This window comes from Pleurodeles waltl, chromosome 11, assembly GCF_031143425.1.
Source record: "Pleurodeles waltl isolate 20211129_DDA chromosome 11, aPleWal1.hap1.20221129, whole genome shotgun sequence".
Classification (NCBI taxonomy): Eukaryota; Metazoa; Chordata; class Amphibia; order Caudata; family Salamandridae; genus Pleurodeles; species Pleurodeles waltl.
The window spans coordinates 637,883,151-637,910,835 of record NC_090450.1 but is presented as its reverse complement, the minus strand read 5'-3'; the positions used below and the strand labels follow the sequence as shown (position 1 = coordinate 637,910,835).

The following is a 27,685-nucleotide window of genomic DNA, read 5'->3' as shown; positions in this document are numbered from 1 at the left end:
TGAGGAGGGCAAAGTGCCCCAAGATAACAACCCCAGCGAGATTATATTGCCACCCTTTCTGTCCACGTCCGATGCAGGACTGCCCGTATAACAGATGGCCCAGGGACGCAGTGACTGGTGAGGAGTGCAAGTGGGCCTAGACACCCTAGGCTTGGTTCCTTATCTCTACCCCAAAACGTCCACGCTGGGGCTCAGACACTGCTGTGTGATTTCCACACTAGACTGTCCTTAACAGGGGTTGGCCTTCCAGGCCATTCACTATCCAGTTACACTGGGAAAAGGGCGTCAGGTGGACCAGATATGGTGAATCCAGTGAACTACATGGCCTCCATCCCCTGAATCAGTAGATCAGGTTGCTGGGAAAGGTGCCCACCTGTGTAGACCGTGTAAAGCAGGGTAAAGATAATGCATCCCCTTCCGCAGCCCCACAGACAAAAAAATCTAAAAACGGGGAGAAGGAGATGAGAAGAAAACCGAAAGGCCACTGGGAAAGTATCTTTTTGGTTTGAGATGCAACAGCTAACAATAACCCAGTGGTTGCCCTGAATAGCCTTCAAAGACAGATATTAAGCAGAGCCTGAAACACCATAGAAATGAAAACATCATGAAAAGGAAAACACCCACAGCTCTGACGAAGGGTCGAGATAAAACGGAGTGACAAAGCAAGATGGAATAAATGCAACAGAAATTGCAGATTTGACCCTATCAGGAAAGGGGCACAAGCAACCAACAGAACAAGCAGCAACCCGTAAGCAATACTGAACAACATACTAACGGCTGTAAAGGGCACGAAGAGTACTCTGGAATTTAAAAGTGACAGTAACAAAGTCAACCTGCTGAAAGCTAATTTAATGAAAACAAATGTTACTATGTAGACAGAAATCAAGATTTTACACAATATTATGCAAAGACAGCAGAAAGACCTTAACAATATATGCAAAACTTCAAGATGCAAACAGAAGGTGCAGAGGGAACCACACAAATAGCGGGGGTAGCAGAAAGTAGAGGGGCTAAGAGTGGACATTTTTTTTTATAGAGGATTGGATAGCCAACACTTTCAACATGACAGTCCATCCAGTATCCCTATCATAGCAGCTTGGCAGAAATACAACACAGTGAAAGTAGAAAAAAGTTGCTCAGTATGGCAGCATGGCTGAATATTAGGGGGGAAAAAGCACTATGACCTGGCCAGCACTTTTATTTTTCTGAGGAGACTGGGAGCGAGAAGGGAATAAGAGTCCGGAGGTAAACATCAACAACGCAGGAGAGGTAGGGGCAAGCAATGATGTGGGAGATGGTAGGAGGGACTGGGGCAAGCCAGAAGATTGCAAGAGCGTGGGAGGGGCATAGGCAAGCAACGACTAAGTGGGAGAGGGGTAGGAAGGATGGGGGCAAACAACGACAAAGCAGGACTGGTGGGAGGCACAGGGCAAGCAGCAAGGATGTAGGAGGAACGGGGAAAGGAACAAGGATGTGGGAGGAACGGGGAAAGCAACAGGGATACAGGAGGGATCAGAGTGACAGGGCAAGCAACAAGGATGTGAGAGGAGGCAGGAGGAATAAAACAAGCAAGTGGGAGAGGCAGGGAGGGGTTAAAGGGAGCCTCTAAACATGCACTCTCATGAACTGCAACAGCAAAAATAAAAATACTTCTGCAAGCATGTGGCCAGTGGAAGGACTCTGGCTGCAGACCGGAAGCTGTAGTTGTACATGGTTCAGGCTCCACAGAACCAGATATACACGAAGAAAATGGGGAAGCAAGAGCTGCTGATCAATGAGAAGCAAGGAAATCAGTGACATCAAAGCCAACCAAAGATCTAAGCCCTTTCAAAGTTTTGTTAATATTTACAGGAGGACCACATGCACAGTGCATGCATTAAAACAGACATTACTGATGGACTAGTGGTTCAGTGCCACTTTTCTTTTACTAAAAACATAGCACTGTTTAAAGTATGATGCATAATAAATGCTCCACTTGGCCAGAGCCCCCTCACCCCCCTCCCCACAGACAGTCATTGGCATTAGAAAGAGGACATTCTACTACACAAGCTGCACAAGGTCATGACTGTGGCAAAACAAACTAGGGAAACTCCACAAAGAATGTTCCTCATATAGACCCTTCTCCCTCCTAAACGCCAAAACCAAGACACTTGTTATTTCATTGCTATGCAATTGTGTGGAATCATGGACATTATCATGCACCCTGACCTACTGGGCTTCATATTCAATAGAACCGTTACAAAAATCCACTATATACGGTATCTATCTCACATCACCACATTTTGACTTTTAAATCACACACTATTTTCTGTGTTTTTCCTGGTATAGTACTACAGTTCTACGTGCGACTGGGTCCTACACTAGCACACATTGTGGTGAGACAGCCTTCATGAATCCTTCCCACCCCAAAACTGATGTGGATTTGTTTTTTCGACTGCGCTAAAGTCGTTACTCTAAAGTGATTAGCAATTTCCAAGATGCTGTTTAAAATAAAAAAAATAAAAAATAAAAAGTTCTCCAGAGCTTCTCTAGTCAATCATATTTGTCAAAAAATTCAAATGTGACCGACTAGAATTGTGATTTTCACCTGCATATAGATACAAAAGTGTTAACCCTTTCAAGCATACAAATCAAGATTTTTAAGCTTATACTGCAAAACTAAAAGGATTTACACCAATCAAAATAGGTTTCAGAGTAAAGTTGTACTTTCATGCCAGGTTTGGTGAATATCTTGAGAGGTTTTGACCGCATCACTAGCAAGATTACCTATGGGAGCTAAAATGGGAATAGATCTATTCCTTTTGCCACCTTACCGTCCCAGAGCCCTTTTTTAAAGCCTTTGTGTAGGAGGCTGGCCTGGCTTATAGTGGGTAACTTGTGGTACTTACACCCTGTGCCAGGTCCAGTTATCCCTTATTAGTAGAATAGAGGTGTTTCTAGCAGCTTAGGCTGATAGAAGGTAGCTATGGCAAAGCTTAGGCTGAACTAGGAGACATGCAAAGCTCCTACTATACCACTTATATCATAGCACAATATCATAAGAAAACACAATACACAGAGTTACTAAAAATAAAGGTACTTTATTTTTATGACAATATGCCAAAAGTATCTCAGTGAGTACCCTCAGTTAGAAGGTAAGTAATATACACAAGTCATATGTACACAAACCCAAAACAGGTAAGTAATAGTAAGAAAAGTAATGCAAACAATGTAGAATTACAATAGGATGAAATAGGTGAACATAGGTCTAGGGGCAACACAAACCATATAGTCCAAAAGTGGAATGCGAATGGACCCCAGACCTATGGGAGCATGTAGCGGGTCACTGGGACTGTAAGAAAACAGTCAGGGTGTTCAAGATACCCCACCCCAAGACCCTGAAATGTAGGAGTAAAGTTACCCTACTACCCCAATAGAACACAATAGTCGTGATAGGGGGATTCTGCAAGAACCACAAACACCAGCAAAGCACTGAAGGCGGATTCCTGGACCTGAGGACCTGCAAGGCAAGGGGACCAAGTCCAAGAGTCGCAATAGTGTCCGGGGTGGCAGGAGCCCAGGAAACCCCAGATGAAGGTGCAAGAAGGCTGCCTCCGGATGGAAGCAGCTTAGGATTCTGCACCGACGAGAGCTAGGAACTTCTCCTTTAGATGGAAGGTGTCCGACGGCGTGCTGAAGGTTGCAGAAGTGTTCCCACGCAGAAATACCGCAAACGAGCCTTGCTAGCTGCAAGGGTCGCAATAGAGGTTTTTGGGTGCTGCTGGGGACCAGGATGTCGCCCCTTGGAGGAGGAGACAGAGGGGACACTCAGCAACTCTGAGAGCCCCCCACAGAAGCAGGCAGCACCCGCAGAAGTACCGGAGCAGGCACTTAGAAGATTTGTGAACCGGAGCTGGCTCAAAGTCACAAAGGAGGGTCCCATGATGTCGGAGGCCAACTCAGCGGGTTGAGCACTGCAGGACAGAGTGCTGGGGACCCAAGCTAGGCTGTGCACGAAAGAAATCCTGGAAGAGTGCACAGGAGCCGGAGCAGCTGCAAATCACACAGTACACAGGTTTGCAGTCTAGCGTGGGGAGGCAAGGACTTACCTCCACCAAACTTGGACTGAAGGATCACTTGACTGTGGGAGTCACTTGGATATAGTTCCTGTGTTCCAGGGACCACGCTCGTCAGGATGAGAGGGGACCCAGAGGACCGGTGATTCAGTCTTTTGGTGCCTGCGTTAGCAGGGGGAAGATTCCTTCAACCCACTGGAGATTTCTTCTTGGCTTCTAGTGCAGGGTGAAGGCAGACAGCCCCCAGAGCATGCACCACCAGGCAACAGTCGAGAAAGCCAGCAGGACGAGGCGCTACAATATTGCTGGTAGTCATCTTGCTACTTTGTTGCAGTTTTGCAGGCGTCCTGGAGCAGTCAGCGGTCGATCCTTGGCAGAAGTCGAAGAGGGAGATGCAGAGGAACTCTGGTGAGCTCTTGCATTCATTATCTGAAGAATTCCCCAGAGGAGAGACCCTAAATAGCCAGAAAAGGATTTTTGGCTACCAAGAAAGGAGGATTGGCTACCAAGAAAGGTAAGAGCCTATCAGAGGGAGTCTCTGACGTCAACTGCTGGCACTGGCCACTCAGCAGTCCAGTGTGCCCCCAACAACTCTGTTTCCAAGATGGCAGAGGTCTGGGACACACTGGAGGAGCTCTGGGCACCTCCCCTGGGAGGTACTGGTCAGGGGAGTGGTCACTCCCCTTTCCTTTGTCCAGTTTCGCGCCAGAGCAGGGCTGGGGGATCCCTGAACCAGTGTAGACTGGCTTATGCAGAGATGGGCACCATCTGTGCCCATCAAAGCATTTCCAGAGGCTGGGGGAGGCTACTCCTCCCCTGCCTTCACACCTATTTCCAAAGGGAGAGGGTGTAACACCCTCTCTCAGAGGAAATCCTTTGTTCTGCCTTCCTGGGCCAGGGCTGCCTGGACCCCAGGAGGGCAGAATCATGTCTGAGGGGTTGGCAGCAGCTGCAGTGGAAACCCTGGAAAGGCAGTTTGGCAGCACCCGGGTTCTGTGCTAGAGACCCGGGGGATCATGGAATCTTCCCCCCAATACCAGAATGGTATTGGGGTGACAACTCCATGATCTTAGACATGTTACATGGCCAGGTTCGGAGTTACCTTTGTGATGCTATACATAGGTAGTAACCTATGTATAGTGCACGCGTGCAATGGTGTCCCCGCACTCACAAAGTTCGGGGAATTTTCCCTGAACGGTGTGGGGGCACCTTGGCTAGTGCCAGGGTGCCCACACACTAAGTAACTTGGCACCCCACTAAGTGAAGGTTAGACATATAGGTGACTTATAAGTTACTTATGTGCAGTGAAAAATGGCTATAGAATAACGTGAACGTTATTTCACTCAGGCTGCAGTGGCAGGCCGGTGTAAGAATTGTCTGAACTCCATATGGGTGGCAAAATAAATGCTGCAGCACATAGGGATCTCCTGGAAGCCCAATACCCTGGGTACCTCAGTACCATATACAAGGGAACATCCGGATCATATCCTGAATGTCCAGGACTCGCAGCAGGGGAGGAGAGTGATGAATGCCACTTAGTACAGGATGGCCTAAGAAGGGAACCCTCAGGACAGGCGTGGGATTGAAATCTGGCACTTTGATGAAAAACTGCAAAGGGGAAAAATAAAATGAAAGCAACACCAAACAGCGGAGTAGAGGCCGAAGGGTAGAATGACATTAAAGTATGTAGCCTGCTAATCCAAGGACACCACTCTACTACTACAGATCTCGAGCAGAAAGAAACTGGATTAGATTGAGCATCTTTAGTTTGTCCTCCTATAGGAAGGAGCTCAAGGGGCAAACATCTAAAATGGGCCTAGCTCACCATCTTTTGGGCTCCTAAACAGAGTGAAATTAACACCCTTTGCCTTTATTCCATCTCCTGGATTGCCCCTTCATAGCTCCTTTCACCAAAAGCGATTGGACCTTGTGCTGAAGGATGATGGTGTGATCTGCAGAGGTGCGACTAAAACTGGGTGAGATGTGAGAAGGGAAGTTGTGCAGGTGGGGGAGCAAGCTATCTGAACAATTTCTAGGACCCACTGATCTGATGTTATTGCTCTCCAGCCATGTAAAAGAAAAAAAAGAAAAAAAATCAAATCCGGCCACCACTGACCGAGCACATCCTTGGGATGGGGAAATCAAGGTGGCATGGTAGCTATGGCTGCACATGTGGAGTAAGATGAGGATTGCTGACCTTTGCGTTGTCCCTGATCTCGGATACCATAATGTCCTCAGGGGCCACAAAAAGTCTTGTCTGGCTGCTGTATGGGCTGAGAAGGATGTGCTTGGCAATAAGCTAGTCCTTGCAAGTAACTCTTGAATTTTCTGCACTGTTGGGAGACATTACAGTTCAGTGAAATTAAGCTAAAGGAACAGTATTTTACTGTAGTGCCTTTAAAACGCTTGACAGTGGAGTCGGCATTTTCACCAACTAGTCTGGAACCATCATCATATAGCATGTCCATATGGTATGTCTGTCCATCCCCAAAAAACCCTGTGGCAACCATCCAGGCATGACACCTTCTCAGCACTGGTGCTAATGACGTGACTCACAGTCTGTTGTGTCAAGGTTGGGCCTCAAGACATACAGTCCCGAATTATTTGGGCAAGGTCGCTCAGGGCCAAGCTGGCGAAAGAGAAACCCTTTGCCGAAGGCGTCAACAGGCAGCTTACAGAAGCGTGGACCACCAATTTTCAGAGGTTGGTTGCGGAGTTACAAAAAAACGGTCTCAGAAGCTGCCCTTTGCCTTAGCAACAAGATGATTAATTGGTTGAGCCCAACAGAACTCTGCCCATGGTGTCATCAGGGTGCCTCCTAAAATATGAACACTTTTTTCAGTAGGCAGTCTAGGAGGAATTTTAAATTATGCTTCAGGAGAAATTATCTGGACATTAGCATTTTTTTAAATTCTAGGCGTAGTCGAGCATCATAAGGAGGAGGGAGCCAATTGTCTTCAATTCAGATACAATCTGGCACTGGGCCTATGCAAAAAGGTGAGGAATCTGCATGTAGAACTATTCATCAACCCTTTGTATATGAAGGAGAGAAAATGGGAGTGACAAAGGTAGAGGAAGAACTCTTTACAAATGGCAGAACCGTTAATGAATCACCTGCAAAACTCAGTGATTCAAGATCAGTTTTTGCCCCATGGGCAGAAAATAAAGTCAGCAACTGACTGGTCTTTCAATTCAGGGCACATGGGTCAAGCCTGCTTACTTGCTGGAAGTAGAGGATGCTGAAAGCCATTTGATTCTACCAGGACCACTGGCCATGTACAAGAACTATTGTTCCTACTGAACCTAAGCCTGTGTTTGTGGCAGACCAGAACGGTGGCCAAGTTCCTGAATATCACACAGTGGCAGAGGAAATGCCTATCCTGAGTTGCTAAGCCCAAAGATTGGAAAATAAAAGAGAGAGAGAGAGAGAAAGAGAGAGAGAGAGAGAGATCTCGATAGATATATCACCGTCGCCTCCCCCCCCCCAAAAAAGTGCCCCATTCAAACAGCATGTCCAACAACTGATTTTGAACATCGGTCGAGAAAGGAGCCACAGAAATAATACACCTGCTTTCCTTACTTTAATAAGAGGCATCTGTGAGACAAAATTAACTGAACCCAAACCCGGCTGGTCGAAACATCCAGCAAATTTAATTATTTCAGAAAATATAATAAGAACATTGCAGATCCAATTTGATGTCACTAAACAGATTACAAACAATGGTGTGAGACACACCTACCTGCTTATCTGAGGTATGATAGTGCATTATTAAAAAATAACTCCCTGCTGTAATATACCAAGGTGGCCATTTAGCTTGAACAGCAATGGGCCACATTACAGTCATCCCATTTCTATTGCATTATTTTGTCTCAAGATGGTATATGTGTCACATCAGAAAAAAGATCTTAATCCAGAAAAAAAATATTTCTACCAGTTACATGTGTGTCTATTTTGTTTTTAAACAAGCACTTACAGCCATAGTTAATGTAACTCTTAAGCAGATGAGGGCTATAGCCTTGTCAACATATACAGAATACGCAGCTTTATCAAACTTCCTGGACAGAACACAGCCATCATGGCGGGGAAAATTAGAAGTCTAAGAAAAAACAAATACCTGCAACGATAACAGTTTTGAGATAAGCAATATGCATTGTGTAAAATATGATTCCCTACCAGTTAGGTGATCAGACTATCAGGCAACTGGAATGGGAATGCAAGAGCATACATAAATTCAGCTCCAAGAACAAAGATTAACGAATTATGAATATGGACCCTACGGAACAACAGAATAAACACAACTGTTTCATTAACAGGTAGCCAGAGAAGGTGCTTCAGGGATATTCAAGTACAACAAAATAATTGTTGCGTTAAAAAAAAAAAAAAACCTTCACCCTGCAAAAGCTTAACCGATTTTCATTACTGAAGTTTAAGATGAAGGGATCCACAATGTAGTTGATCAACTCCGCGTAATGTAGTTTTAGTATATGAAAAAAAACGTATTTTTCCCTTGCTCATGCTTACCCACTTTTTTATGTAAAGCTATGGCACAATATCACAATTACTTAAATGGAGTAAAAAACATGTGATCATGCCAACCACTGGACTTTTAGCTGTTTTGACTGATGCACATTTCGGTTGAAACATCTAGATCACGAATCTAAAAACAATCCTCTGCCTTTGATTACATTAAATAATTTTTACATTAGGGAAATTTGGCCATTAAAATTGTATTACATTTAAGCTTCTACTAATCATTTTTTTTGTTGCAATTAGGTCCAACAATTATGTGTATGCATTACCATGCACCAATTGCTGCTATCCAACACTTACTTGAAAATGCACTGAAAAAAACTTTTAAAAGTTGACTTGATCACGTAGAGGAAAATCATCTACTCAGCTTATTTGTAGTTCAAGCAGCAGATTGTTACAGAATGAGCCATGCACTAGTCAAGAAAAAAAGAGCAAGTCCAACACAACCAAGCGCAAATCTGGCCAAATAAAGACATAGGGTTTCTTAATACGAACAAACATTTCACATTGTGAACCTCCAATTGACACTTTCATATTTAAATTAAATCTAAAAATATTACTCACCTCTTGCTCCTGCTGGAAAATGACAACTCTACCTCCCTTGTCTCCTGTTGCTAGTAATTCTCCAGAATGATTAAATTCTACTGTTGAGATAATATCAGCTGTAGGACAAAGAGAAAAACAGTGCTACTATAAATTATTAGAACAAGAATCTGTAAAATAAAGGTAAAGAAAAGTCCACATTTCACAGGGACCTATGCAATTCAGAAAATATTTTTGTGAAATCTGAGTTTCATCACAGCTTCACCACTGTCCATTGTTTAATCTCAATACTGTATTCAAAAGTAAACAAAAGCTAAACATTTTAGTTTCAAAAGAGCCCACTACTAGCTAGAACTTAAGAGCTTCAACAACCTCTGTCATTTAAGCCCGATTGTGTTAAATCAAATGATATTTTTTCTAAGTCTACATTCTTATGTACAAAATTATTTGACTATTTTTACCAGAGCTAAACAGTATAATCCAGTATTTCAGATAGTTTTTCAACATTTCACAATTTGAGAAAAAAAAACATTGTTTTCATGCTGACTGCCCCTAATAGAACAGAAAATATATAATAAAGCAAGGAAAAAAAAACACAATATGGGTAAGATGTGACGTTCAATCCTATATTGCCATCACTGATTATGGGGTCATAAATTGCAACGTTAGACCATATTATAATGAGTCGAGCTACCTATAAAATCTGACAATACATTTTGTTGACCGAATTAGCGATGTTGCATTTCTATTAAACCCGGGCAGCTGGTGACCACTCAAAGCAAACCTGATATCTGCACTGTCAAAAGGCCACTCTCACTCCACAGGAGCATCATTCTGTACAACACTTGGCCCTAATACCACCACTTTGCTCTTCTGAGCTCTGCTCCATCAAGCTTTTCCTGTGAAAGCAGTAAGAAAATGTTGGAAAAAGAGTTTGCAATGAACTTTCCAAGAATCCAAGGGTGATCTCCATCATGCTTATATTGCTAAGGCTAGATGGTTAACCCCTTAGCTGCTGGGCCTTTTCCCCCCCAGTGCTGAGCCCTTTTTTGGCTATTTGGGGTAGTTCGCGCTTAGGGCTTCATAACTTTTTGTCCACGTAAGCTAACCACGCCAAATTTGCGTCCTTTTTTTCCAACATCCTAGGGATTCTAATGGTACCCAGAGTTTGTGGTTTACCCTGGAGGAGACCAAGAAAATAGCCAAAATACAGTGAAAATTTAGTTTTTTCCCAAAAAATGGGAAAAAAGGGCCGCCGAAGAAGGCTTGTGGTTTTTTCCCTGAAAATGCCATCAACAAAAGGTTTCTGGTGCTGAAATCACTATCTCCCCACCTTTCAGGAACGGGCAGACTTGAATCAGAAAAACACATTTTCCAACACAAATTTGGCATTTTACTGGGACATACCCCATTTTTACTATTTTTGGTGCTTTCAACCTCCTTCCAGTTAGTGACAGGAATGGGTGTGAAACCAATGCTGGATCCCGGAAAGCTAAACATTTCTGAAAACTAGACAAAATTCTGAATTCAGCAAGGGGTCATTTGTGTAGATCCTACAAGGTTTTCCTACAGAAAATAACAGCTGAAATAAAAAAATATTGAAATTGAGCTGAAAACAACAGCCATTTTTCTTTATGTTTTACTCTGTAACTTTTTCCTGCGATGTCAGATTTCTGAAAGCAATATACCGTTTTGTCTGCTGGACTCTTCTGGTTGCGGGGATATAAAGGGCTTATAGGTTCATCAAGAACCCTAGGTACCCAGAGCCAATAAATGAGGTGCACCCTGCAGTTGGTTTTCATTCTATACTGGGTATACAGCAATTCATTTGCTGAAATATGAGGAGTGAAAAAGAGGTATCAAGAAAACCTTTGCATTTCCAAAATGGGATCAAGATAAGGTTTTGAGGAGCAGTGGTTATTTGCACATCTTTGAATTCCGAGGTGCCCATACTAGCATGTGAATTGCAGGGCATTTCTCAAATAGACGTCTTTTTTACACACTCTCTTATATTTGGAAGGAAAAAATGTAGAGAAAGATAAGGGGCAATAACACTTGTTTTGCTATTCTATGTTCCCCCAAGTCTCCCGAAAAAAATGATACCTCACTTGTGTGGGTAGGCCTAGCGCCCGCGACAGGAAATGCCCCAAAACACAACGTGGACACATCCCATTTTTTCACAAAATACAGAGCTGTTTTTTTGCAAAGTGCCTACCTGTGGATTATGGCCTCTAGCTCAGCCGGCACATAGGGAAACCTACCAAACCTGTACATTTTTGAAAACTAGAGACCTAGGGGAATCCAAGATGGGGTGACTCGCGGGGCTCTGACCAGGTTCTGTTACCCAGAATCCTTTGCAAACCTCAAAAAGTGGCTAAAAAAACAAGTTTTCCTCACATTTCGGTGACAGAAAGTTCTGGAATCTGAGAGGAGCCTCAAATTTCCTTCCACCCAGCGTCCCCCCAAGTCTCCCGATAAAAATGATACCTCACTTGTGTGGGTAGGCCTAGCGCCCGCGACAGGAAATGCCCCAAAACACAACGTGGACACATCACAGAAAACAGAGCTGTTTTTTGCAAAGTGCCTACCTGTAGATTTTGGCCTCTAGCTCAGCCGGCACCTAGGGAAACCTACCAAACCTGTACATTTTTGAAAACTAGAGACCTAGGGGAATCCAAGATGGGGTGACTCGCGGGGCTCGGACCAGGTTCTGTTACCCAGAATCCTTTGCAAACCTCAAAAAGTGGCTAAAAAAACAAGTTTTCCTCACATTTCGGTGACAGAAAGTTCTGGAATCTGAGAGGAGCCACAAATTTCCTTCCACCCAGCGTTCCCCCAAGCCTCCCGATAAAAATGATACCTCACTTGTGTGGTTAGGCCTGGTGCCTGCGACAGGAATAGATCACACAACGGTCAATGTTGGTCCTTACGTGAGGCAGCTGTTGACCCTGGGGTGATCCATTCCTGACACAGACACTAGGTGTAGGCACTCAAGTGGGGTAGTGTTTTTATCAGGACAGGTGAGGAGTCACTGGGTGGTAGGAATATTGTGGATCCCAGCATATTCCTGTAGTTTGTGTGACAGAAATGCGAGAAACATTTAGTTTTTTTTCAACATTTCAGCTTTGCAGGGTATTCTGGGTAAGAAAACTTTGGGGAAGCCACACAAGTCACACCTCTGTGGACTCCCCCGAATGTCTAGTTTCCAGAAATGTTTGGGTTTAGTGTGTTTCTCTATATGGCCGCCGAATCCAGGACCAAAAACACAGGTGCCTGCCTTACAAAACCAGTTTGTTTTGCCATGGATAATTTTGATGTCTCCACAATATGATTTGGGTGGTGGAATTTGGGGCTGAACTAAATTGGGGAGCTCCCAAGAGAGCACTCTCTCTCTGCTTGCCGCCACATTCACCTGCTCTCTGGGTTGACCTAACCCACTATTACCCAGTTGCACAAACAGCTTGCGAAGGGACAGCAGGACTGTCCTCATCACCTCCCTCATAATGTACTGGAAGAGGAGTTATCGAATGGGACTCCTCTGACTGAAAAATCACTCCCAGAGTCTGCGCCATTGTCCTATCCCTCAGATGCGGTCTCAGTATCTGATGTCTCAGTCTCTGATCCTATGTCAGAGCGGTCCTCTATAACCCGAGTGTAGGCAGCAGTCATCCATCAAGATGCCATCTCTGCTATTGGCTAAACTGTTGCTCTAAAACACTAGCCTACGTAGACAGTCACAAAATCGATGGTGTGTGAGATACGTGCAACAGTAGAGGCCACCTTACCTGCGCTTCTTCCCTCAATCAGCACGTACTTTCAAGACACTCAAAAAACACCTTGTCACATACCATTCGTCACAGTCTTTAGCACCTCCTGCGCCCAGTCCAACAATCATTATTGGTGCTCCCACTCCCTCCTCCTCGGATTCCCTCATTACCACCCAGCAAAAGTGCCCTTCATCTCTCCATAGACTTTGCTAATGTACTCAGCTATTTACATAAAATACAGATTTGCTCTTTGCAGTAGGCATATAAACCTTATGCGCTTCTTTATGGCACTAAAACTTCCACTAGACAAGTCGGACCCTTTTCCCCCCAGGGAAACCACACACATATTGACAAAAGTGATATATATATGACAGCCAATCACCTGAAACTCAACTCAAGCAAAACCGAAATAATCCTCTTTGGCCCACACAAAAACACCTGGGACCCCTCATGGTGGCCCACCACGCTAGGCCCTGCACCCACCCCCGCCAACCACGCACGCAACCTCAGCATCATCCTAGACTCCTCCCTCTCGATGACCCAACAAATCAACGATCTCACCTCCTCATGCTTCAACACACTCCGTATACTGAAAAACATTCAAATGGATCCCCACAGAGACCAGAAAAACTGTCACTCACGCACACAGCAGCAGGCTTGATTACGGAAACGCCCTCTACGCCGGCACCACTCTAAAACTCAAGCGCAAACTACACGCATCTAGAACTCAGCAGCACGACTCATCCTCGACCTCCGCCGACACGAACACATCTCTCCACACCTCAAATCCCTCCACTGGCTCCCCATTGACAAAAGGATCACCTTCAAGATCCTCATCCTCGCACACAAATCACTCCACAACACAGGCCCTGCCTACCTCAACGAGAGTCACCTTCCACACCCCCACACAAAACGTCCGCTCAGCTGACCTCTCTCTCTCGCCTCTGTCCCCCGCATCAAACACACCACCACCGGGGGCAGATCCTTCTCCTACCTTGCACCCAAAACCTGGAACGCCCTCACAACCCACCTTCGCAAGACCCAAAACCTACTTCTTTTCAGGAAGGGCCTCAAAACCTGGCTTTTCGAACAGTGAACCTCCCAGCCCCTTTCCCTCCCCCCGCCCCCCCCCAAGCGCCTTGAGACCCTCACAGGTGAGTAGCACACTTTATAAATCTCTTTGGTATATATAGATCTACCTCTATATATATATATATATATATCTATGTACATAGATATATCTATAGATATATCCATGTACATAGATATATCTATCTACATAGATATATAAATATAGATCTATATATAGATCTATTTTTTTTAGTTGTTGTATAGTTTCCTTGGGGGCCAAAATGGCCCCCAGGGAAACCCTACAACATCTAAAAAAAAAATTGCCCCCACAGGGGGTCACCCTGCCGACGGGCGACCCCCTGTCATTTTTTATTTTTTATTTTTTTTTCATTATTTAAAAAAAAAAAAAAAAAACAATCCCCTGGGGGGAGGGGGGCGCGATCACGCCCCCCCCCCCCCCCCCAGGGGGCACCTACCTTTTTTTATTTTTATTAATTATGCCCCCGGGGGGGGGAGGGGCCCGTTTTCCGAGGGGGCCGCCCCCCCAAAGTGAAATCCCTGGCGTCTAGTGGTGTTTTCTGGCCCCCGATCGCAGCTGTGCTGCGATCGGGGGCCAGGAACAGTTTGAGAAGGCCTCGTAAGAAAGGGGAGACTCTCCCCTTTCTTACGAGGCCTTCTCAAAGTGTTTCCTGGCCCCCCGATCGCAGCTGTGCTGCGATCGGGGGGCCAGGAAACCTGAAAGTGTTTCCTGGCCCCCGATCGCAGCACAGCTGCGACCGGGGGGCCAGGAAACACTTTCAGGAAGGCCTCGTAAGAAAGGGGAGTGTCTCCCCTTTCTTACGAGGCCTTCCCGAACGTGAGAAAGGCCGTTTTCCCCATCAAAGCAGGAAGCGGCCGCAAGGCTGCTTCCTGCTTTGATGGGGAAAACACCTTTGCAACGTCAGCGCGCCGCGAGGCGCGCTGACGTCACAAAGGGGCGGGTGGGGGGGCGGGGGGAGACACGGAAGCTTCCGTGTCTCCCGGGGGGGGTTTAAAAAAAAGAAAAATCCTCGGGTGCGACGCACCCGAGGATTTATTGATACCCTTCCTGGTGTCGGCCACTGGTCGTGACCCGCACCAGGGAGCGTGTGTGGGCGTCGGCCAGTGGCCGACGCCCGCACCTATCAGGTTAACAGTGTTTGCCTGCCATAAAATGAATGGTAAGTGAAATGAAGTAAGCACCAGTCTGGTGCACTTCTAGAACAGTCCACAAAACTCCCCTCTATGTCCATAACACCCTAGCCCCCTTTGTCCTTGCACTGTCAACCTACTCACCACAGAGCCCACACTTAGCTGCATACACTGCCTCGATTAGCGCCACGCTAAAGAATCTAATTCAATACGCAAAGCAACATTACCAAGAAGAAAAACAAGTCGCTATTGCTTAATAAACATTTTCTTAGAAATACAAAATTAAAAAAATTAACCAACACCACTGTTTAATAATCCAGTGTCTAAACACTGCATAAACTAGGGCAATAGCACTTTCAGTATCAAGTTACAACAGCACATGGTTGTGCAAGACCCTACCAATTACAGAAAACTGTAATTAGACGATAGTTGGGTGTGATGGTGCAGATCTTTTTTCTTGAAAAATCAGTACACACGCATTCTTCCAGAACGATTGAATAATCACTTTTTCTAGTACCAAACAATCAGAAGACTACCCACATACAAGCAAAAAGTCTTCGGATGAGTTTTATAAAGGTTGAATTAAATAATCTATACTTTAAATAGCATTCTGGGTGCAACAACTGGAGGTGGACATCAAAGCTATTATTACAGCAAAGCAAGGGAAGGTGCCCAGTGTCTGAAACTGCTGCTTAAGTGGAGAACAAAGTAGCATGTCAGAAGATAGGAGTCTTTTTTTTCTCCCCATTCTTTAGGGGAGAGCTCACTCCCGGATTCACTATGCTGCCCATTTTAGGTTAGGGGGTTGCTAGTAGCCATACTGCCCTTACCCATGTGTCAAAAAAAGACTGCTTATCTACTCCACCACCATTATTCATCACCACCTACTGTTCAGGTTCATAACTGTAGAAAGGAAAATTAACAGCAATTACTGCCTGCACAAAAGGCCAATAACACTTGACATAATTTCCTTTAGTCCTCCATTTCTTCTAAAGATAAAATTATTTTAAAGCTTCAATCTGACATTATAGAAGCTTGATATTCAACAAAGAATTCCCACTGTTTACACTAACATCTATGAATGTGGATTCTGGTGTACTGACCTGCACCAGGATTCTGTTAGAGTTTTGTATTCCATGAACTCCACTTAAGTTCAGCAAAAGCAAATGGAGAAAATGTGCAGGTATTACCAACGTGCTCCTCACAAGAGACCATAAAAACAGCCAGGCCATCAGCTTCCTCCCACCTCCCAAAATCTAGAGTCTGGAGTAATAGTCTTTCTTTGATCAAAAACGACAGTCTAATTCTCATCCAGATAAAACTTTGGAAGCTTTAAACTGACTAGTCGATTGCAGTGTAGTCCTTGCTTCAAGCTTCCAACAGTCCCTACTCCTTGTGCATGTAGTTACAGATACATCTTTACAAAAAGTCCCCATTCCATCACCACTCAATGCAGACACCATGTCCATGCTAAATCAGATCTTTATTACCCAGTTTAGGCAGACACCAAGCCTCAACTCCAGGCCCACAGTGAACTTCAGCTTGAAGATAACCATGGAAAAGCCCAAGAGGACCAGCATGTCTAGGACTGATAAATGTGGAAACATAGGAATGAATCAGTAGAAATGGCCCTCTTCAACAAATCACATTCTATAGAAGACAAATTCCCAGAACCTAGGCAGACCATACAATGCCCACATATTTCAAAAAGTAGTTTTTCCTTCTGGTGGAGGGGATTTTTAGAGCCATTAATATTGGCTTCCAAGAACCACACTTAGTTGCCAAACTAAACAAGATGGGACCATATTTCTGTGAGGAGATCCTAAAAACAGGCATACTATATTATAGTCTGCCATTAAATGAAAAACTTCAAAATAGGGGAGTCACCAGAAGTAACAGGCCAGAAGAAGAACTAGAGGCAAATATTTGAAAATAGATTGGTTGCAAAGGTTCGCTGAATCGGAAAGCTGTTCATGAAGGCCTATACTAGGATATGAACATTTCCTGATCCAAGAACACTTGATTAAGTATTTGCCTGAGCATTACAAACTTCAGAGGAAAAATCTGTAATTAAGAAAGGAAGCAAGTTAAATAACCAGTTGATGGTAGTCAGTGGCTGAGTATGCCACTTGCTATATATCGCTGTGATGGTCACATATCAGTCTGTTCTAACAAGAATGATTTGATTTAGTGATCCAGTTTGAAATCTAAATTGTAAACTATGATTGGGATCTTACTTTTTCCAGAGGTGTGAATGAACAGACCTAGAAAGTTAAAGTCAATCTAGATGTCTGAATACTAAAAGGCATTATAGCTATTTGACGCTTCTGCTGACAACTGAGAAATTTCTTTAAAAGTGATTAAGAATTGTAATGCCTCAGCAGCCACTAAAATTCATCAGTGGCAGTTGTCCTTCCACAGTAGTGCCTTCAGAATGACTGCCAACCCAATTTGAGCAGCAAGGATTTTTTCAGCTTTCCTTTTTCTACTTTTATCATGGAGGTATACATATATTCCTGCACCTTTGGTTGTTTAGAGAATTAGGCATTTTAACACAAACACTACGAAGGTGGCTTTCGCTAAGGACAGGGAGGCGAGTTGAGTTCATCCTGTTTGCTCCTCATCAGCGAATGTGTTTGATAATGGAATTTCGACAGCACATTAATAAATTCATCCATTAAACTTGCCACCTTGTAATCGCTAGAGCTGGAAGATGCGCATTTTAAAATTTGATTTCTGCAAACTAATCAAAAGCACCTCCAGTGTGGCTGGGGAGTGTCACCCCTTTGTGAGGTTGTTGGTGTTTCACCTTTGCAACCTGTCCTGAATAGGAGAAGAAAACTTCTCAATTCTCATACGCCTCTATCAAAAAGGATGTCAAACACTCTTGCAAAAGATTAATCTGCAGACATGCAATTGTTTTTAACTATGCACAGTCATCCTATTTGAAGGTACTATCACCAGTCCACTGTCAGACATTGTGAGAGTTAGACATTTTACATCAGATGTTGAAGTGCATGTACTCGGTGCAGTGTGCTGAAAGCTAGAGTTAAGTGGATATTCAGTGTCACATTCAGATAACTCTGAATCTGTAGAGGATAGAAATCTGAAGTTTTTAGCACTGAAGATAAACCCTAACTGTTGAATTTAAGACAATGTTTTCTCTGTGTGAGACAAACATTTCTGAGCTGCTCCTCTATTACTAGTCCATCATCTACATAAGGGTAAAAATGAATTCCGAGCAGAGACGAGCCAGCAAGACATTTTGTAAACAATCTTGGTTCAGATTTTATGCCTAAATGTAAAAAGGTGAACTAATAATGATTTGGGCCTTCAATAAAAGGAAGATACATGACATTACTGGGAAGCATCACAATATGAAAGCGGGATGTCTTGAGGTACAGTGCTGGTAGGAAATCACGTTCTTGTCACAGCAGAATCACTTCCTGCTGCATTGTCATTTTGAAATGAATTGCTTGCAGTAAAGAATTCAGCTGCTACAGAGCCAAGACTGGAGTGTCATTAGGTTTGATATTCGTAAGTAAGTGCAGTACAGGTCTGCCCTCTTGAATGCAACAATATTTCCTCTATGCTGCTTTGCTTAGCATCATGTGAATCTCAACCAGCAACTATGTATAGGTTTCTGCTAGTTTTGTGTTTTTGTGGTTCTAGATTAGTTTGATCTTCCTTTAATCATAAGGTAGTCTATCACCCTTCTCCCGGCAGTGTTTGCTGATTGACGGAATTAGTACAGTTACTGCTTAAATTCAGCATTTGTTACTCATGTCCGAGAGCCTCTGCCAGAGCTTTCACTGTTGCTAGCTTTGAAAGGATCATTGCAGTTAAAGAGTGCCAAAAGACATGGGAATATCAGTGCCCTTTTTGATCACTTCAAAGCCTCAAAATGAGGACCGAATGAAGGAATAGTATTGAAGGACAAATTGAAGAAGTTTGCAGGGCTTTAGGGCAGACTTCCAACGTATACACCAAGTGGATTAATGCAAAATGATGATGATGCTGTTGTTGTTGAGGTGGTATGCCGCAGCAAAGCGTTTCAGACAGAAGCTTAAGTTCAATCTGGAAAATATGTTTCCTTCTGCACAATTTTGACACCATTTTTAAGATCTATTTTCCTGAAAAGTGCTGGAGAAGATCTTACATTTCTTCCAATTGGTAACAGTCAAAAGAGTGAGAAGGGCATGAGTGTATGCAATGCACCACGAGGTCACTGTACCTACTGCCAACTTTTCCCCGTTGCCCCAAGGGGTTTGCTGTTCTTACCTGAAGATGGTTAGAATCTAGCACTTTTTGGTTGTTTAGGCAGCCAGAAAGTGATCCATTCATCAGAGATCAGATGGACAAGACCTCAAATATAAAGAGGCCCCTTTATATTTGCATTCGGCTCTAAATGTATTAGAGTGGATTTTTACTGTGCAATTAAAATATCTGCCAGTCTTTAACATCAGTAAATAATGGCCTGATTTCTCAGTTTGACATTGTTGTAATGAGATAATCACTTTCTTTCGGACATACAGCCATGGTGAGCCCCATGATAAAACGCAGCCTTTTGAATTACTGCATGGAAGGCTGAGGTTTTCTCTTGGGGGACAATTTAATAGGTTACTGCCCTAGCGGAAAACAGGATGAGACTAAGCATTTGTTTCATGCATCCTCAGTATGTGCGACAAGGTTCTGGTCAAACACTTCATTTGTGTCTGCTTTTGGCAAGGCTAATGAAAATAATACTTGATCCCATGGTGCAGGTGGGTGCTGGACTAAGGGCCGTCTGTATCAGTCAGTGGCCTTTAAATTTTGGGGAATATGATAATACCTCACACTGGTGAAGTAGCCTCTTCAAATGCAATTTTTCACTTGGTACGGATTCTTGTCATTAGGTGATAAACTGATGTAGCTCTGGCTACTAGAATGGAAATTGACTGAACCAAGAATGCCTACAGTTAGTTTATGGGCAGAGTAGCTTAGAGTCAAACATGGTTATTGGATTTTCCAGAAAAGTTGGTAATTGAATATTTACCACACAAACTGACCAAACAACCATTTGCAATTAGGAGGAGGAGGTTGGGGTGGGATGGAAAGTTGATTTAAGAGAGGTGGGGTTAATTTAGGGAAATTGTAATGTAAAATTGTAGAAAATTTGCTTACTAATGTACACTATGCAACCTACCTGTACATTAGTCACCTACCGTGACAGCTATCTGTTTGAGGATTGCCAATAAAAAGATATTTAAAAATAAATTAAAAGAAATTATTAAAAAAATAAAAAGGGATGTAGCTCTGGTTGATTTGACCACCTTCGCGGTTCTATGCACATCCTTTGGAGGTTTATATAAAATAGTCTTGAATCATTACTACCTGGGTCATCAAGAGCCCGGGGACGGTGTTCTGACACAAGCATATTTTGATGATTAGTCACTTGATTCAAAAGTAGCACCTACAGACATGGCGTATCCTCAAACAGTGTCTTTCAAGGCCAATCTACATTCTACAGAGAGAGTGCTTTTTAGGGAAATTCCCCTTGCTGGAACATTTCGGCGACCAGTGTGGAGACTGAGTGTGTATGCTTGTGTTTGAACCTGAGTTGGTCTCTCCGTAGCACTGAAGGTCTGTTTCAGGGTTAACAGAATTACTTTAGAGACATCTTCAGAAAAGCTACACTACTGCTTTCTGTACTTTAAGAGACCTCATTAGTATCTTAATCCATCTGTTCCCAAAGCATCTTTCTACTCCGTGGCGGTGTGTTAAACCTACCTATTCTTATAACAATTACAAATAATCGGATTGGAATAATGACACTGGAAGAGCTTTCATTGTTATGATGTAAAGAAGTGGACTGTCTACTACCATCGATAACCGAATTGTGCAAACATCAAGGACAAAACTGAAATGGTGTATTTTCCACACCTCAACTCTGACTGAATAACTCTTTCTCACAAGACCTGGGGGAGAGCAACATTTTTCAGGAGTTAACAGTCAACGATACAATCAATCCGATTTCTTCTGAACCTGAAGCAGAGTCTGACATGTTACAATGGTGGCTGCGCCCACTACCATCCGGACATAAAATCCGCTTTTGTCAGTTGCTACACAACTCAGAAGGCCCAAGCACCAAAGTTTAGGTCAGAGCCAGATAGAGGAAAAAACTAAATAATCAAAAGTGGAGTTTGCATGCTGATGTAACGTAGATATTGGCTAGGAGGTCATGAGTCATTCTTAAAACCAATGTTAAATTCTTGAAATAAATTCTAAATAATCTGAACTCTACTCTAAATGTGAGGCTAGGTACAGCAAGTAATCTACATCTAAATGCTGCAAAAATGTCCTTTTCAAACGAAACTTGCATTAGTCTAAATTACTTACTTTAGATATTTTTGGCCAACCCTTTACTACAGTCCTTTTGCACACTAAGCAGAACCATATACCTTCACCACAACCTAAACATGACCTTCATTCTCATCCATAAACCCACCCTTAATCCAAACATTATACCTATCCTTCACCCTAAAATTCACTCTAAACCTAACCTTTACTCTAACATTATACCTTTCACCTCCATCCCATCGGCTTATCTTTTTCAAATAGAGCTCCATTTTCACAATTAGTTTTGTCACCAATTAAGTTTTTGAAACTGTTAGGGTCAAACTACATGAAGCTCAAAGCAAATTATTTGAACTACCCATCAGCAGTACTGTCATTTACATCCTCAGCTCTGCACAAACATGCTGAATTAAGTCAAGAATCATTCTGAGACTTCATAGCCATACAAAAAGTTCTGAATTTGGTACAGAAAAAGCATACTGGCCCCATGCATTGTCAATGATGTCCTAGCTACAGAGAGCACATATTTGTCAACCCTCAGATTACACACCACTAGAAATGCCTGAGTCGTTGACCTGGAGTCATCCCCCATCTGAAGCCTAAAAAGCAATGGTTGACAGCAAGTAAGCTCAAACTAGTTTGCACCAAGTGAGATAAAACATAATACTATATAAATACAAGAAGCACGGGAAAACATGTAACTACTTCATATAACCATGGATGGGAAATGCAGCTGATTGTAAGTAAGCAACTTTTCTTTTGATTGTTCAATAAAGGCACTGAGTAGAGGCTGAGTGAGGTAGAGAGTATCCATTGAAGATTCCACTGCTGGAAGAAGAACAGAGGTGGGCACTCCAGCCACCATCACTTAACAGGACAATGTTTACACATCGCTCAGTCAAACCGGTCATTGTTTTCCAATCAGATTCCAAACATTTCAGGAATAAATGGTCCCGTCCTGAGCTGGCTGGCCTCCTTCCCCTCCGACCGAACAAAGTGAGTCAAGCTCACACCCTACATTTCCAAACCCAAGATCATCATCTGCTGAGCCCCTTAAGAATCACCACAGAGCCCCACCCTCTTTAATATCTACATGGTACCACTCGCTCACATTAAAAGATCCCACAGAATCAACATTCTGTCCCTCGCAGATGACACCCAGCTCATCCTCTCCCTCAGAGATGAGAAAACCACCACCAGGTCCATCTGAAACACCTGCATCTTCAACACAGATAGCTGGATGAAACAGAACTGCCCAAAGCTTAGCTCAGATTAAACTGAAGTCCTGATCTTCAGCAACAAGTGCTCTCTATGAGACCCTAACTTGTGGCCAACAATCCTGGAACCCGTAACCCCCCTCAATCGACTGCGTCTCCGTATCATTGTGGACGACAAACTCACAAAACCAAAACAAGTGAACTTTGTCACTGCCTCCTGCTTCTTCATCTTACGCATGCTCCGCAAAATATTACGTTGGCCCAACCCCAGACAAACTGTCATCCAGGCCCTGATCAGCAGCAGGCTTTGACTACGGCAATGCACTTTTTGCCTGTATCTCAAAACAACTCTAAAAGACTCCAGACCACACAGAACACCACAGTCAGACTTCTCCGCAACATCCCCCGCAATGCACACATCACGCTTCACCTCAGAGAGCTACACTGGCTACCAGTCCAGAAGAGATTCCAATTCTTACTGCTCATCCATGCATACAAGGCTCTCCACAACATCAGACCGGCCTACCTCAACCACCACCTCAACTTCTACCAATCCACCAGGCAACTGCACTCATCCTCACTCCTCCGCACACAAATACACCACGTCCGAAAGATCAAGTCTGAAGACCACTCCTTTTTATACATCACCGCCAGATCCTAGAAAGATCTTCAACACCACATCAGGACCACCCTATCTCTCCTCGAATTCTGCAAGAAACCTAAGAGATGGCTATTCGACTAGGAGTCCAGTCGGCCTACTCACCTACTTAAGAGCCGGAATACCTCTCATCAGGGTGATAGACACTTTAAAAATCCCCATAACATAATGTATGGATTTATTAAAACAGTGCTCCTTCCACCCATGTTAAGAGCAGGATTTGCCATTCTACATCAATACGAACATTAATGTCTAATGAAAGCTATAAAATGCCTGAATGTATTTTTAACACTCTCTTAACCAGGTAATCAGCAGAGAAAGGCACTTGCAGTTACCTAGTGGTTTTCATCTTTTTTATCATAAGCTTTGGGTAGTTGCAAAAAAAGTCACCTGCGACCCCAAGAATGTGTTGACTACAGAAATTTGTGTTGAAAACTCACAGGTCAAGTTGTACTGCATGGAAAAATATATGAAAAAATATCACATCTGAACAAAAGATATGACCTAAATAATCTTGAAAAAATAGAACTCTAAATATCCTAGTTATAATTATAAAACTGCTCAAATTGTGTATTATATAAGGAAAGCAACTGGCTTAACTGACCAACCAGCTATTGTGCGTTACTCCTTCAGATCCATTTCTCCTGAAAATATTATTACAAGTTGTACAGAAACGTGAGATTTTTTTTTTTTTATTTAAATGACATTTTAACAGATTGATCCTCTCCTCTACTGTCCCCCAAGAGATTATGGTCCCGAGATGCAAAGACAAAAGGAAGGGGGGAAAAAAAAAAAAAAAAATCAGGTGTGTACCAAATCTATAAAGACATGGCAAAGTGTCTCAGCCAGCTGCGAGACTCAAGTGTAATCCCTTGACTGCGCCACGTTTCTGAGCACTCCAGTTTACACACACCTTGAACACTGCAGGGGCACTTCCCTTAACATGGGTGCCTTAAGTGCAGGATGGGTACACCTTTTATGACATGTTTCAACATGTAAGTACAACAGTCAAGTAAACACTCTTTGATAACTAATCTTCTGCTAGTCTTGCACACAGAAAAGACTGAGCAAAACCACAATTCATATTCAAATTATTTTTACAAAATTGTATACAATCTGTAGGACAATTATTTAAAGATACTACATAAGAATTACAAAACTCAATCACATCTAGGACAAGACAACACACTAAATAAATGTTTGCTATCAAATCCCACCTAAAATATCCGAGTGACTTCTAACCCTCAGAAAGGACCAGTTATGCAACAACCGAGTAATGTAGGAGTTCAATCTGCAGGCACAACTGAAAAGAGGTATTGCGAGGCATGGGTTTTGGCTCCGGCTTTTACGCTTAGGTTCAACTACTGTACACTGCCCCAACAGCTAGGGTACGTGTGGGCGGAGAGACCTCAAACATCTGGGATATCGGTAGGGATACACAACAGGGATGCCCGCTCTCGCCCCTTCGGTTTGCTCTGGCGGTGAAGCCTCATGCGATCTGGCTTCATGAGGAGATCGTACAGTGGGGGAGATCTGGTGGGTCGGGCCCAACAAATAATTTCCATGTATGCTGATGATGCATTGGTCTATGTGCGGGATCCCCTCGTGTTGGTGTCGGTGCTGCTGCAGGGGCTGAAGGTATTTGGGGCTGTCTCTGGTCTCAAGATTAATATGAGAAAAATCTCTCCTGTTTCCCTTGGGGTCTCTTGTTGGGGTTCCTCAGGTTGAGCTCCCGGGGTTGGGTTACGCTGGGAAGTTGAGTGCTTTCAGTACTTAGGCATCTGGGTCGCCAACTCTGTGGATGCGTACAATAAACACAATTTTGAGCAAGTAGTAACGGGCCTGGAACGCTCGGTTTCTTTCTGGAATAAGTTGCCTCTCTCAGTTATGGGTCAGGCTGCAGTAACAAAGATGGTGTTTTTGCCCCGGTGCCTTTATCTGGTACAGAACTCCTTGTATCCGCAGCCTGCGCGGCTTTTTCGTCGCTTGGCTAGCCTGTTGATTTCCCTTGAATGGGCGGGCCGGCGAAGCAGGGTGGCGCGGTCAGTCCTGCAGGACCGGTGATCCCCAACTTCAGATATTATTATTATGCAGCATATCTGCAGTGTGCAGCCAAATGGATGTCAGAAGTTGATAGTTGGGAAAATAGGTTGTATGCTGGTGTGTGCGATGGGCGGTCCCTGGCGCATATTCGGATGTCGGGGCCAGATCTGATCCCTCCATGCCATACCTGGTAAGGACAACTGCTGGGATCTGGGAACGGGTAGTGAAACAGGTGCGCCGACGGGCTCCCTTTGACAGGGACCTTAGGATATGGCAAGGACAATGTCGTTAGAGGCCTGGAGGTCGGGTGGCTGCGAGGTGGCTGGTGGTGAAATTTCTTTCATTTACTGATGCTCAGGATCTGTTTGAGTTGGGTTCTGGCCAGTTTCTGCAATATGCTAAAATTGAAAGTGTGACCCGCGAAATCTGGGACGGTTTCCCGATTGCCCCTAAGGCCTCCTCGGTATTGAGTGGACTGCTTAATTGGGACGAGGACACGCACTTCATCACTCGGTTCTATAAGGCACTGCGGGAGGATCAACCGGGGGTGATAAGCACGGGATGTAAGGCGTGGTAAACTGACTTGGGGCTTCCCATAGAGGACGCTGATTGGGATGCAGCATTATCGACGGTCCGAACGGTATCATGCAATCACAGGTTTAAACTTTTGCATTTCAACTTTGTGCACAGAACATATATTACTCCCAGTAAACTAAATAAGATGGCCCCAGGTCGAGGAGCTTGCTGTCCTCGATGTGGTGAGCTTGGTGCTTCATTCCTGCACCTGGCCCTGTAGTGCGGTTCATGCATTCTGGCAAGAAGTGATGGCGACGATTGCGGAGGCAACGTAACTCGAATTGGAGGCAACACTGATGTATTGTCTTTTGGGAGTGGTGTGTAGGCCGCAGGGTAGAGGGGGTTGTGTACAAGATGGTGCAGCTAGCGTTGGTATTGGCCAAGCGTAGAGTGGCGACTGGTTGGATGCGAGATTTGCTGGAGTGGGGGGTGGCGGAGGAGCAACAGATGCGCATAACACGCAGCAATGAGAGGGCACTTGCTGATGTGGCAACTTGGGGTGCACTGATGGAGCGGTTCACTGGGTTCACTGATGAGGCGGAAGTAGGTTCTGTAAGTAGCAATGGGGCAGTGGGGGACGGGGACAAAACCCACCCGCCCCCCTCAACTGAACACGTGACAACCAAATATGGAGTCTATATATTCCTACATGCTTATTTTATTTAATGCCTGGTATCATTAGGATGTGGGGCGGGTCTGTGGGATTGAGGATGATATCAGTGTTGTGGTTATGCCTTCACTGATGGTACACTGGTGTGTGCGCCATCGGGCATCACTATACATTGGAAACACCTTGCTCTACTGTAACCTGCACTGTGTTGTATGGTTATGTTGGGTTGCAGTTTCTCAAACGAAATAAAAACAGAATTTAGAAAAAAAAAAAGGCACTTCCACTTACCTTCTTCCTCTATCTGCAGCATAAAATTAAAATGCTGCCAGTATATTGTCAATCGTGCAATAATCTGTGTAACAGAGACAGTCTGCAAGACATGACAAAAACAGCCTCAAGGCAGGACAAACGTAACGCTACTTTGGGATCTGGAGCATGCCGATACTGGGCAGTGACTTGAAAGAACAGGCACACATCTCATGCAGTATGATGAGAGGTAAATAAATACCTGTGATGCATTTATAAAGCATTTATAAAGCACATTGTTCTGCACACATCTGCAAATATGGTTTGAACCTTTCTTTTGTTTAAGTGAAGTGAACATCAGCGCGTGTGGCACACTAACGTCATTTCACTGTAACAAAGTGAAATGAGTTCATCTCACTTTCTCTGCATCTGAGCTTGTTGGGCTATCAGCCCATCGAGCACTGATCCAGATTGGAAAGGTATTGCTGTAAAGCAGAGAATCTCACCTTTCCAATGGTACCTTATCCAAGCTGGTCCCTTGCTTGGGGATCCTCCTTGGACAATGGCTTTTGTTCCCACAGTACTTTGATGGCACCATTCAGTCTTCCAGGGGCGGATGGGGACAACAGGGCTGGGGGCAGAAAGCTCACTAGCACACCTGGGAATCTTTTATTTATTTACTTAGTTTTGGAGTGGGGGCTGTCCAGGCAACCCACAAATGGGCTGTTTCCTTTAGCTGGCACTACGTCTACCCAACACAAGTGAGGTCCCATTTTTATCGGGAGACTTGGGGGAATGCCAGGAAGTTTGTGGCTCCGCACAGTTTCCTGAACTTTCCATCACAGAAATGTGAGGAAATGTG

At 44.0% G+C, this 27,685-nt stretch overlaps 1 protein-coding gene across 1 annotated transcript in view; it reads right to left on the bottom strand.

Moving 5' to 3' along the window:
- The window catches only part of PPP2R2A (protein phosphatase 2 regulatory subunit Balpha), a 422,643-nt gene that overhangs the window by 301,569 nt on the left and 93,389 nt on the right, over positions 1 to 27,685 (bottom strand). The window contains exon 3 of the mRNA XM_069214156.1: positions 9,151 to 9,248. Within this exon, the coding sequence (XP_069070257.1) occupies positions 9,151 to 9,248 (98 nt within the window). The remainder of the gene's footprint in view (positions 1 to 9,150; positions 9,249 to 27,685) is intronic.